A 14,232-nucleotide genomic window follows, 5' to 3' on the forward strand; every position below is an offset into this window, starting at 1 on the left:
ATATTGAATGTGTAAATGATATGTAACTACATCAAGGGAGTGAATGAGAACATCGCTTGTGTTTGAAGGATAAGTAACACTTCTTTCCCAGATGGAGGAGAGCAGTGTTTTGAGAGCACTTTTGTTCAACTCAAGAGTGGTTCTACACAGGGTGGGGGGGGGAACCACTCTGTGATATTTGAAGAGCTTGGTTTCCAAGAGAGTTGCTATTGTGCTCCAGAGAGTTTCAGGTAAATGAGTATTATTAAGAAAGGACCTGAAGGACAATCTCATCACTTCAACAGCTCTATTGGAGAGAGAGACATCTTCATTATGTGGAATTGTGATGAAAGAAGGCACCAATTGTGTTGTCTCTCTTTCTTTTCTATGGAGATGTTCCCAAGAGAAGGTCCTTGGGTCAGAAAGAATTATTTGTGAACGATGGCCTGGGAGAAAGTTGTTAAAACTGGAACGACACCAGGCCTCACCAATAAAACATGCGTACATTTCGCCATCTCCCCGCTGCGTGCCTCCAGCCATAATTTTTGTTGTTAGTTGTGTCTGACCCATCGTGGCCCCATGGACAACGTTCCTCCAGGCTTTCCTGTCCTCTACCATCCTCTGGAGTCCATTTAAGCTCACGCCAACTGCTTCGGTGACTCCATCCAGCCACCTCATTCTCTGCCGTCCCCTCCTTCTTCTTTTGGCCTCCATCGTTCCCAGCATGAGGCTCTTCACTAGGGAGTCCTTCCTTCTCAACATGTGGCCAAAATATTTGAATTTCATCTTCTGGAACTGGCCCTTCTAAAGAGCAGTCAGGGTTGATCTCCTCCAGGACTGATCTGTTTGATGGCCTTGCAGTCCAAGGGCCTCGCAGAAATCTTCTCCAGCACCAGAGTTCAAAGGCCTCCATTCTTTGGCTCTCAGCCTTCATTATGGTCCAACCTTCACAGCCATCCATTGCAACTGGGGAAACCATCACCTTGACTATGCAAACTTTTGTTGGCAGGGTGATGTCTATGCTTTTTACTATGCTGTCTAGAGTTGCCATAGCTTTCCTCTCCAGGAGCAAACATCTTCTGGTTTCTTGGCTGCATTCCCCATTTGCGGTGATCTTGGAGCCCAGGAAAATAAAATTGGTCACTACCTCCATGATATTAGTTTTCTTAATGTTGAGTTTCAACCCAACTTTTGCACTCTCCTTCTTCACCCACAACAAAAGGCTCTTTAGCCCTAATTAAGACTGCCCCAATTAATCCATTATACAAGCCTGACCCTGGAGTCAGTAGAAGTTCTACCTTCTGAAGCAGAAGTTAGAAGAGATTATTTCTTAGGCCTGGAGCAGGCCATCAGAATCAAGGTGAGATTCCACCTGACATGGCCAGGACCAAGTTTAGACTTCCATGGAGCTTCACAGGGCCTCCAGGTGCCCCTCTGTTTTTTTTTCTTTACACGTGGAAAGTGTCAGGATTAGCTGGAAGGGAGACCCTGTATTAATACTTCCATTCTGTCCACAATTTATTTGCACAGTTTTTAATAATCCCTTCTACTTATGCGCTTCACTGGTTTTTTTCTCTCTCGCTGGTTCACATGTTGTTGAAAAAACAGGACACGCAAGCCAGCTCTTCAGGGAAGGAATAGTTTATTTGCACAGGTTCATAGCAAAGAATAAATGGCCTGAACAATGAGTGACAGGCAGGAAATCCCTTATATAGTTTATCGCTTTCAGATAAAGCCATCTGCTAGTTTTGGATACACCCCTCAAGATTTGCCCCTGAGTTACAGCAATATTATGTCTACAGGAAGTAATAATACATACTCAGCCAATGGTCAACTATAGCATACATTTGGGGAAGTAAATTGTGTCTTTCCAGACAGATTTTACAGTCAACCCAGCAGATATATTAAAATAGAGACTTTTGCTTCAACAGTTTTCATGTGCATACTTCCTAAAAGCAAACGTTTGCAATTTCTATATATGAACGGTTAAAGCTTAATATCACGAGACTCTAGTTTGGTTCAGGCTTGAGGCCTACTTTGGTTCAGCCTGCCACCTCACACACATCTAACAAAGTCATAACGTTGGGTAAGTAACCCCACTCATTATGGCACCCCAGAACAGGATGGTTACAATCTGCTCAACAAACCTTTCTTTAAAACTCCTGCCTAGATTGGAAGGATGCCAGCCGTTGCAATGCCTCCGCTGCGTGCTCCTATTGTGCATTATTTTGTCTTTCACACCTCCTATAAGAGGATAAGTCATTCAAGTGCTTTGACTGTTAATGGGAATCAGGGTGCAAACCGCTTGTGTAGTGACGGAGCATGGAAGAAGAGGAGACCTTCTTGTAACCTGAAATATAGTCCCTCCACCTTCCTCAACTGCCTCCTGCACCTCAAAAATAATAAGACCTCCCCGAAAATAAGGCCAAGCGCTTATTTCGGGGGTCGAAAGAAAACAAGACTCTGTCTTATTTTCAGGGAAACACAGTAGCTATTAGTCTATACACCAGCTCTCAACAAAAGCCTTTTGATATATTGTTTTTTTTTTTTTCAAACAGACAAGAAATGTGAGAAAAGGCACTCTCATTAATGGTGTCAGGGTTGCTTCAGGCAGGCCGAATTTTGCAAGTCGTCCAAATGAGTGAGAAACGTTTTTTTTTCCAACCCATCCCATCCTTATCTTAAGGGAGAAACGTTCAAATATTGCCTTTTATGCTCCTGCCAAGGCATCGTCTGATCCAAGACAGAAAAGAGATGGTGCTTGGCTTGGAGATCTGAAGTCTGGAAAGGTCCCCATCCTGAGCTGATCCAACTTTTGAAGGGCCTTGGGCCACCTGAAGAGGGATGGGTGGAGACTATGAAAGCAAGGTGCTACCAGCAGGAGCTCGGTCAAGGCCCAGCATTAAACGGCCTGTAATTTAATTTCCATGCAAATTAAATTATGTTAATTTCATACAGTTCACATGATTACCCTCCGTGCCTTTCATCTCTTTTTCCTCTCCTGCCAAATTAAAAATTACAATGAAGCAACTTTTGGAGTGGTTCCTGGGGGGCGGTCAGGTGCAGCCTCGGGGACCTGTGTAGCTGAAGCAAAACCTGAGCCATTCCTTCAGCAAAAGTTGGGATGTTACCTGAGGCTGGAAGGCCTGATTTGCATGGAGGAGGTGAATGCCGTAAGTGAAGCCTGAGCGCTAATGAATTAATTAGCTATCGCATACGAAATGGCACCTCCTCCTTTATACAAAGTGCATTTCTGTACATTATGAACAAAGCCGATCGTTGGCCTTCAGATATTCAATTTGAGCTCCTCAGGAACCTTCTACAGGTGTCTCTAAATGGGCCTCCTTCGGATGCCGTCAGCCGGACAATGTCGGCTGGTGGGCCCCCGGAGGAGAGCCTTCTCTGTGGCTCTTCCGACTCTGTGGAACCAGCTACCCCCAGAGGTCCGGACCTTACCCACTCTCATGGCCTTCAGAAAAGCTGTTAAAACCTGGCTGTTCCGGCAGGCTTGGGGCTGTTGACCTTATTGTTAAGGTCCAGCCCCGATTAGAAATGTATGCATGTTTGGGAATTTTTAAATTATTCTTTTATTTTTGCTTTTCTTTTTTCCTTTTTCTCTCTTTCTTTGTAAGCCACCTGGAGTCCTCCGGGATTGGGTGGCCTAGAAATTTAACAAATAAATAAATAAATAATAAATGGAGGCTGGACTGTATCAACTTTGTTGGTGCAACTAGATTGTGTTGGCTTGTCTGTGAATCCAGGGGTTCGTTTGGAATTGAATACCGTAATTTTCAGAATATAAGACGCAACAGAGTATACTGTAAGACGCACCAAGGTTTTGAAGAGGCAAATTAAAAAAAAAAGTTTTTGCACTCTGCAGACCTCCCAAAAATGGCACATTTTCCACAAAAACGGGTCCATTTTTGTCAAAAAAGGGCACACATAGCTTTTAGGAGGCTTATAGAGTGCTCCTGGGGACTAGGGGGTCAAAATGAGCAAAAAATGTCCTGTTTTTCTATCATTTTTGCCCTCCCCAGCCCTCAGGAGCACTCTGGAAGCCTCCTAAAGGCTCTGCATGGCCATTTTTGCAAAGAGGGGTGAGGTTTCAGGAGGCCAAAAATTCTGTATTCAGTGTATAAGATGCACCCAGATTTTCAGCCTCTTTTTTGAGGGAAAAAGGTGCATCTTATACTCCAAAAATACGCTACATAGAACTCACTAGGACTAAGTGTTAACAGGGTACACATCCAGGGGTGAAATGCTACCGGTTTTCATTGGTTCGCACAAACCAGTAGGGACGATTGTCATTGGTTCCGCGAACCGGTAGTTAAAAAAAAGTTTCTGACGATTGCGCGGCTCTGTGAACCATTCGTTCATCGGAAGTTATTTTTTTAGCTTTTTAAAGCATTTTTTTCCTTCTCGTTTCTCCTTCTCCTCCTCCCTGCTCACCCCATTCCCTTCTGGCACTGATGACATTCCCTAGTTGGGTCATGAAATGTCTGTAAACAAACAATCCAGCTCAGAGAGCACCCAGGACTCCACAGTTCAACAACCCTGAGCCATAAATATTCTCTCCTAAGGTCCTTCGTGTGTTAGAAAACTGTCACTTGGCTCATGGACTTGCCAAGGAACCCATCACCCCTTAAAACGGGGAAGGGGCAGGAGCATGGATGGATTGAGGTCAAGCTCAACAACAGCCTCCCTTTCCCTCCTCCGCCTTCTCTTGAATCCATGCCAGGCCCAAATCCCCAAGCATTGTTGCAACCCTGTTCCTACCAAAGGCATCTCCCGATCAATTGCAACATTAAGGTGACATCACCTGTAATTACACGAAGAAAGCATTTGAGTTGTAAAGGCGCACCCTAGGCACAGTTCTTTGATTCAAGCACAACTGGGGTTTTGAAATCTACTACTTCTCGTTGCCCCTCTTGATAAACAAGTCCATTCCTCTCCCTCCCATTTCTTCCCAAGCGATTAATAAAAAAATATAGATCTGATGGCTTCTAAGCCTCTTTATTCTTCACAGCTTTGCTCGGGAAGCTCAGAGCTTTGGGCTCCACCAGAGAATGATCGGAACGTGGGTGGTTTCCAAGTCCAACTCAGCATCTGCCAAGTAGCGATAGCTGGAGGCACTTGTGATTCGGGGCCAAAGATAAGAGAGTTAACTGGGGCTGTGCGGTTTCATCCCTCTCCTTCTCTCCTTTCTCCTGTAGACCGAACTGTCTTTGCAAAAAGAGCAGCTGCAGCTGAAGATCGTGGAGCTTGACGATGAAGTGGACAAGTGGCACAAGGAGAGAGACCGTATCAAGGTGAGTGTGGCGGCCCCAATGTCCTTCCTCTTCGGCAGTGGTGGGATTCAGCCGGTTCGCACCACTCCGGGAGAACCGGTTGTTAACTTTCTGCGGAGCTTGGTGAACTGGTTGTTGGAAGAAATCATTAGGGCAGAGAACCGGTTGTTAATTTATTTGAATCCCACCACTGCTCTTCGGTCTTCTTGTGGTCGTTAGGGCAGTGGTGGGATTCATATTATTTTTACTACTGGTTCTGTGGGTGTGACAGGGGAAGGATGCTGCAAAATCTCCATTCCTGCCCCAGTCAAAATTTCCGCTACCGGTTCTCCGGAACGTGCTGAATTTCACCCCTGAGATAGGAGTGTATCAGTGGTGGGTTGCAGGGGGTATGCCCCAGTACACACATACCAGAGCCAGCCCAGAGTATTGGATACCATCCTGGTATGGTGCTCCGGAGGGCCCACCTGCCCGGCCGAGCTCCTTACTGGAGTTTAAAGGCTTTTGCGCTTCTGTGCATGTACATGGCACATGGTGCATACAGCACCTGCGAGACACTCCGCGGAGCAGCTGGAGCATCATGGAGGCACTTGAATGCATGCGCACACTGTGCGGGTCCATGAGGATGCTGCCGGCCCCGTTGATGTTAAAAGCACAAAAACATAGATTAAAAAGACCACAACATACACCCAGTCTGATCGGGGCTGGAACTCAATCGTGAGTTCAACAGCCCGGGGCCTGCCAGAATAGCCAGGTCTTAAGAGCCTTACGGAAGGCCATGCGAGTGGGTAGGGTCTGGCTCTCTGGGGACAGTTTATTCCAGAGGGTTGGAGCGGCTACAGAGAAGGCCCTCCCCCGGGTAGTTGCCAGCCGACATTGTCTGGGTGACGGCACCCGGAGAAGGCCCTCCCTGTGCGATCTTATCGGTCATTGGGAAGTATGAGGCAGAAGACGGTCTTGCAGATATCCGGGTCCTAGGCCCTGTAGGGCTTTAAAGGTGATAACCAGCACCTTGAATTGCACCTGGAGACCAATGGGAAGCCAGTGCAGCTCACAGAGGATAGGTGTGATGTGGGTGTACCTTGGCACACCCAATATTGCTCACGCGACTGCATTCTGGACTAGTTGTAGTCTCCGAACACTTTTCAGGGGCAGCCCCATGTAGAGTTCAACTGTACCAGTTGGAATGGGATTTGCAACCCATCACTGCAGTGTATGTGGTGTCCTGACATGTGGCAGAACATTCTGTTCCCACATAGGCCTTACCAGCTACCTGTGGACACACTGTGGACAGCCCACAACCCGTTAGTTGATGAGGTCCTCTTCGAACACGAGGGACGAACATCCTTATCCTCATCTCATGGTTTCCCTTGGCTTCCCATTTCGAGTTCGCTTGATACCAATCAGATCATCCATGGCAACTGAGCCTTGGCCCATGTTGGTTGGGCACCCATCCTACGTCCACATGGTCCTTTGGGGATTTCATGATGCTGCCTCAAGGGCCAGGGAAATCAGACAATCCAGGCAGTTCAAATGAGTATGAAGATTGATTGCAAGCATAAACTCTCTACAAGAATCTGAACTACTAACAGTCCAAGCAAATTGGCGGTAGATAAATCCATGGAATTCAGGGTGGGATGGAGTTTCAGATCTCTTGTGGGAGCGAAGGTACTCATGACTGATTATGTGCTTGACCCCTCCTTCGGGTTTATCCTGGTCATCTCCTACATGCTGCTTTCTGCTCATAAGCTCCATCAAGGTCTATTTGACCCAGTGCTGAAGCTCCATGGAACTTGGCATGGGTTATTTTCTCTTGGTTGGAAACACCCACTTCTTCACTCCTTAGTCTCCTCTTTCACCCTAGAGGTGATGGATCCCGAGTGACATCATGCAGAGATGCTACCAATCACTTTTTAATTTGTGCCATGTTGGCTATTCCCCATGTAGGAACAGGATATAACTGGTTTTGTGGTCCATAACTTTTTTGATAGGCTTTCCCCACCCCAAGTAAGAATTTGCTGCCCTGTAGCTGAAATCCATTTTTCCAAATGATTCACCCCAGAACAATGAAGATTAAATTTGAATCTTTTGCTTCTTCAGGTGTTTGATCTCCCCTCTACTCATACTTCTTTTTATGTTTCCATATCCTTTAATCTTTTTGGTGGGATGTCATTGTTGGTCTTTGACAAACTTGTTCCAGTTTTCTACATGCTTCTTAAGGTGTGGTGCCCAGGACATACCTCTTTCCATGAGATGAGATCTAACCAAAGTAGAATTAATCCAGATCTCTTATTACTATTATTTCCTGTGAATTTTATAATAGTGAAGTCTCTAGACTGGGGCTATACACACCAGGGGTGGGTTCCTGCCAGTTCTGACCTCTTCTATAGAAGAGGTTCCACAAATCTACCGTGCCATTTAGAACCGGATCCAGCTCACTCTCCCAACTTGTCTGCACCACACTGGCCCCGCCTGCTGCTCACTGATTGGCTGGCTCACCAATCACCCTGCCCACCTCTAAAAGTCCTATCTAAACCTTAAAGTCTTAAAGTTGTCAAGTTTGAACATCCCTGGGTTTTTTTCTAAAGGGTTAGGGGTGCAAGGGTCTTGTAACTTGACAGCTTTAAGACTGGCACACTTCAATGCCAGAGTTCCTGAGCCAACATGACAGGAGAAGGAATTCTGGGAGTTGAAGTCCACAGGTCTTAAAGCTGTCAAGTTTGAACACCCCTGGGGTTTTTTTTCCTAAAGGGTTAGGGGTACAACGGTCTTGTAACTTGACAGTTTTAAGACTTATGTGCTTCAAATGCCAGAGTTTCTGAGCCAACATTTTGGTTGCCAAGCAAGAGCGTTGTTAAGTGAGTTTCACCACATTTTACAAGTTGGCCACACCCACACAGTCACATGACTGTCAAGCCACTCCCACTCGGTCACATGGCTGGCAAGCCACTCCCACAAAGCAGGCCGCACCTTCAGAAGAGGTTCTAAAAAAATTTGAAACCCACCACTGATACACACATACCTAAGAATCCTGAATTCACTCACACCCACACCCACACATAGGTCCCAGAATTTCACAACATCATTTCTATATGGACTTCTTGTTGTGACCGCAAAGAAACCGTCTGCGTTTGGGGGAGAAATTTAGCAGAAGAAAAAAAGTTCTCAGCAGAAACCTATCCCAACTTGAATGGGGGATGAGAAGCATTACGAATGAACGAGGAAGCCACAAGGGGAGGATTAGTTAGATCTCGGCTGCAAGTTGTGGCATGATTTTGGCAGACAACTTCTGCGGTTTCCCCTTGCTCGGCAAATTAAAAAAATTAAAAATGCAGAGTTCCTTCCCTGGCATTCTTTTTTAAATTTATTTTTATTTTTTTATTAACAAACATGTAAATTACACACACACACAAAATTAGACATACACCACATTTATACAATGCAATACGAACAGGAACTTCCTGTTTTTTATAATAGCAATCATCAATCGATACCGCTCACCTTATATTATTTCCCCTTCTATTGTGTTTCATTTGGATTTCACCATTTTAAACCCTCTTATTTTACTCATAACTATTATTTTTGAGTTTTGTTATATTCTTTCACTGATTTTTAATTCTTTCCTCCATCCACCTATATCATTTATCCCATATCTGGTAGAATTCTGATTCTTCATTTCCCTGGATTTCTTTAGTTAGTTTATCCATTTCGGCACAGTCCATAACCTTTCTTATTATTTCATCTTCATTTGGGATTAATTTATTTTTCCATTTCTGGGCAAAGGCAATCCTGGCCGCTCTAAGTATATGTACTATTAAATACTGAATTTCTTTTTTGTATTTCACCTTCCCTGGGATTCTACGCTGCTCAGAAGTGGTTGTTCCAACGAAAGCAGCCAGAACAGTGATTTTTTTTCAGCGAAAAACAGCCGAAAATCAGCCGGCCAGCACATGTATGCACATTGGAGCTGACAGGGCAATGCCTTGTATGCGCTCAGAAATGGTTTCAGGTGCCATCACAGATCTAGAATGTGAAAATGACAAAATTGAAACGACCACCTCTGGATTCTCTATTTATCCAATATTTACCCTGTTTCCCTGAAAATAAGGCCTCCCTAGATAATAAGCCCAATCGGGCTTTGGAGCACATGCGCTAAAATAAGCCCTCCCCTGAAAATAAGCCCTCCCCAAAAATATTGCAACACAGCGGAAGCCATGAGGTAACCATGCTCTCTGCTTCCTGCACCTCAGAAATAATAAGCTCTTGTTTAGATTATGTATAAAAATGAATTTTTTCTTGAGTCTGATGAGTGGAGATGTGATATATATAGTAAATAATTTTTAATTAATTACAATAACATCAAGGAAATGTTAATGGATAATGTTTAATCGGATCTACATGTGCTGGCAGTAGTGGGGGGGAAATGTTTAGATATTTTATTAATTGATTTCTTTGTTAGAATATGTCACAAAGTGTAAAGTTACAGGAGGTTTATTGAAATTGCTAATAAATGCCAGTAGATAGTTATGTTTTTTAAATACAAAGGATTTCGGATAAAAAAGCACGTTCAAATAATTTTAGTTGAATTAGAATTGTGATACACTGATGGTAGTAGAATATATGAAGATTCCAGATGTAAATTGTATAAGTCAATATGAAGGAAGTACATGTAATGATTGTGGTTGAAATGCACAAAAACTATTTGTAACCAATCGACATGCTTTCTACAAGATGCAATGAAAGATGATTATTTTTTTATATTTTGTTTAATTAAAACAATAAAAAACTTTAAAAAAAAGAAATAATAAGCTCCTCAAAAATAAGGCCGTTTATTTCAGGGGTCAAAAGAAAATAAGACCCTGTCTTATTTTTGGGGAAACATGGTAAATACATGACTATGGAAATGAAATTTTGGTGAACCTATTACTGGAAAAAGAAGCTAACATGCTCTTTTATCTGAGAGCCACGCTCCAAGAAGTTGCAGTCATTTGCTATTAAGATTACATCCAGTTAAAGATTACACCCGGCCCTGTGTTTAATAACTTTTCCTGTATGAATACTTTGAAATTATAATTTGATAGCTACTTTTGGAGATCTCTGGGAATTATGCCCCAAGTCTTCGGGGACTTTGATTTATGGTGAGAATTTTCAGAAAGGATTAAAATCCCTCGGTCTCAAGTGAGGATTTTTCATAAAAACAGAGGTTCACGTCCTTCCAAAACACGGAACCCTGTCCTAAAGGCAGATCTTAAATTAATAGTTGCTGTGCAATGCCCGTTTCAGATTTTTTTAAATGGAAAATGGGTTTTCTCTTCTCCCTTTTCGGTTTCGGTCTCCATTTTAGAATTTTACTGCCAACGAAAAAGCCACGGTAGACCAGCATTTCAAAGAGCTGATCCGTGACATGGAGAAACAGCGGGATGAGGTCAAGGCTGGTCTGGATCACCGGGAGAAGGTGGCGGTGGAGAACATCAAGGAGATCGTGGAGGAACTGGAAGAGAGAGTAAAACTGTTGCAGGAGGACAAGGAAACCAGGGAACAGATTGGCCTAATCAGCGACTCTGTGCTCTTCCTACAGGTACAGTTTTCTCGGTTGCTCGGGACAACAACGTCCATCAACAAGCATGACTTTCAGCCTGATCAACTGCTAATGGCTTGACTCCATGACACAATCTTAGACCAGGGGTCGGCAACCTTAAACACTCAAAGAGCCACAAACGGAAGCTCCCCATTCAATTCTGGAGCTGACCAGAAGTCTGGTTTTCCCCCACCACCACCACAGAGTCTCCTCCTAGTATAGCATCCTTTTCCCTCTGTCCTAACCAAAAGCCCTATCAACTGTGGAACCAACTGGCAACAGGGAGCCACAGCAGAGGGATGAAAGAGCCACATGCGGCTCCAGAGCCATGGGTTTCTGACCCCTGCCTTAGACTAAGAAAAGCTTCTATTTCCATGTCAATGTGTCTGGTTTTTTTTAACCTGGTAGCAATGTTGCCCTCCTACCATTAAAATTGTTGATACATATTAATGGGGATGCATGTTTACTCTGCCTGGCAGTAGGGCAGGATCCACCTAGGATAGCTTTAATAACGTTAATTAGCCAAGGGAGAATTTAATTTGGCTTGCATTTCAGGCAAACCTATCCCATTAAGTATGTGTTGAAATTGGCAGCCTCTTATGTTTTTGCAATATAGCTTGACATTGGAAATGTCTCCTTCTCCTTCTCCTCCTCTCCATCATCAACACCACCTCTCCTCCTTCTCCTTTTTCTTCTCCCCCTCTCCTTCCCCTCCTCCCTCTTCCCTCTCCCTCCTCTCTCTTCTCCCTTTTCTCTTCCCAGGAATTTGGAGCCATGATGAGAAGCTATGTTATCCCTCCATCTCTGCCAACATATAGCATCTTGCTTGAAGGAGAGAACATGAGTCCAGCAATGGGGATACTCAGAGATGACCTCCTGAATGTATGCATGAGGCACGTTGAGAAAATCTGCAAGGCAGACCTTAGCAAGAATTTCATTGAGAGAAACCACATGGAAAATGGTAGGGGGAACTGAGAGCAGATGTCCATTCAACTGTGAAAAGGGGCCACCTTGTTCACACAGGTTGGGAGGGGCAAGTAGTTATGGTGAAATCCAGGAGGAAGCATCTGTACCATGTTGATCCATTGTTCCCCATAACCAGGAGAACATTGTTGAACTTGTACTAGTTAGAAGCGCCTCAGGCAAGCTTGAGGATGATATCATGGGTGGCATCACATCAGTTGTTTTTTTTAATGTAGATCTAGTAATAATCTTTTATTGCTGAGTCTTTCTGCTTTTACCTGTGTTGTGCAATCACTCATAATCCCAGCTAACATTTAACATAATTCTTAGTCAGATTGCTATCCTGAGAATCACAATTAGGAAAAGAAGAAAAATGCTGAATGCAATTTTGATCTCTCATTTTTGAGATACTTATCTGTAAATTAGAGATAAACATTCACCACCTTGTAAGGGGCAGTGAGAAGAAACAATGAATTCCTCCAGATACAGGGATAAGAAATCTTGATAGATGCTTAGCCCAGGACAAGGGGAGGAGATGACCAAGGCATGATTTTTATCATCTTTTCATTTGGGAAGAAGAGGAGAGGAGACCGCTTGTACTTGCTGAAAAAGTCTTTGATCCATTACTAGTTGAAAGTCACTGTGGAAACCTCCACCCTGATTCTTTCATTAAGATTTTGATCAAACCTACCTTGAGTTATTACCTGGGCAAAAGAAAGGTCTCAGAATTCTCTCTAGACTTTAGATGCACCTAAGCAATGGAGATTTGGAGACCCCAATGCATCTGCAGAACTGACAGACAGACAGATGATAAATATAGATAGACATACAGTTAGATATATAGATAGGTAGATGATAGATAGATAGATAGATAGATAGATAGATAGATAGATAGATGAGAGATAGATAGATAAAGAAAGATAGATAGATAGACAGATAGATGAGACACAGATAGATGAGATAATAGAGATAGATGGATAGTAGAAAGAAAGATAGATAGACAGATAGATGAGAGATGAGATAATAGAGATATAGATAGTAGGAAGAAAGATAGACAGATAGATAAGATAGATAGATAGATAGATAGATAGATAGATAGATAGATAGATAGATAGATAGATAGATGAGATAGATAGATCAAAGATAAGAAAATATAGATTGATGATAGATAGATGTTAGATAGATAGATAGATAGATAGATAGATAGATAGATAGATAGATAGATAGATAATAGATAGATATGGATGGATGGATGGATGGATGGATGGATGGATGGAAAGAGATGATAGGTGATATATATATATATATATATATATATATATATATATATATATATATATATATATATATATACACACATACATACATACATACATATATATATATATATATATATATATATATATATATATATATATATATATATAGAGAGAGAGAGAGAGAGAGAGATATGATGGATGGATGGATGGACAGAGATGTGTGTGTGTACATGAGCACAATCAGTAGCACAATGCACGCTATGTTCCAAAGATAGATGAGATAGATAGATAGATAGATAGATAGATAGATAGATAGATAGATAGATAGATAGATAGATGATATCATTCTGATGTTTTCCCAGCCTCACCTTTTTTTCCTATAAACTGGGGAGGGGGAGAGGGAATGCTGTTGTGAGCCTACATTACAAGGCTGTTACACTATGAGTAGAGATAATGCATGCAGAGCACTGGAGATACATCTTTTTCAAAATACGCAAGCTATTAGGAATGAAGAGACAGATGGTGGGAGTATTAAATAGCCCCCCCAGCGTATATTACATTCCTCAAAGTGTTGCTCTTAAATAAAGCAAGTCCTCTCAATTTTGACTGCAAGGGGAATACCTTACATTAGGCAGGGAAGGGAAAATAACCTGATATTTGTATTGTGTATTTCTTTATCTGTTTGGCTAATGATTTTGTGATCCATGAGCCTCTGCAAAGAGGTCAACATCTGCACGATGGCAGGTGCAGCACTGCGACAAAATCTTCTCCCCTCCCCCATTTGTCCCTGTGTGCAATGTTGCTGCGTAAACAAAAAACCAGGATTCTGAACACAACACCGTGCTTGGCATTTTGTAAACTTCAGTCTCTCCATCCCTGGACACAACTGCTTTGGGGGCATGTGTAGCAATTTCAACAATGAAAATGACCTTGACATTTTCATCCTAACAACAAGGACAAAACCAAGAACGATAGAAGAGAATATTTGTAGCTTAGGATTGAATTGTTGGGGTCCTCGGTGCTCTCTGAGCTGAATTGTTTTCCCTACAGATGTTTCATGACCCAACTAGGGAGCATCATCAGTGCTAGAAGGGAGTGGGGTGTGCAGAGAGGAAGAGGAGGAGGAGGAGGAGATGGAGAAGGAGAAGGAGAAAGGAGAAAGAAA

The 14,232-nt window shown here is 42.9% G+C and overlaps 1 protein-coding gene across 1 annotated transcript in view; it reads left to right on the forward strand.

Moving 5' to 3' along the window:
- Window positions 1-14,232, forward strand: part of TRIM29 (tripartite motif containing 29) — a 42,751-nt gene that overhangs the window by 13,254 nt on the left and 15,265 nt on the right. The window contains exons 2-4 of the mRNA XM_032229924.1: window positions 5,193-5,288; window positions 10,612-10,845; window positions 11,608-11,806. Coding sequence (XP_032085815.1) covers window positions 5,193-5,288; window positions 10,612-10,845; window positions 11,608-11,806 — 529 coding nt within the window. The remainder of the gene's footprint in view (window positions 1-5,192; window positions 5,289-10,611; window positions 10,846-11,607; window positions 11,807-14,232) is intronic.

The sequence above is a fragment of the Thamnophis elegans genome, chromosome 13, assembly GCF_009769535.1.
Source record: "Thamnophis elegans isolate rThaEle1 chromosome 13, rThaEle1.pri, whole genome shotgun sequence".
Taxonomy (NCBI): Eukaryota; Metazoa; Chordata; class Lepidosauria; order Squamata; family Colubridae; genus Thamnophis; species Thamnophis elegans.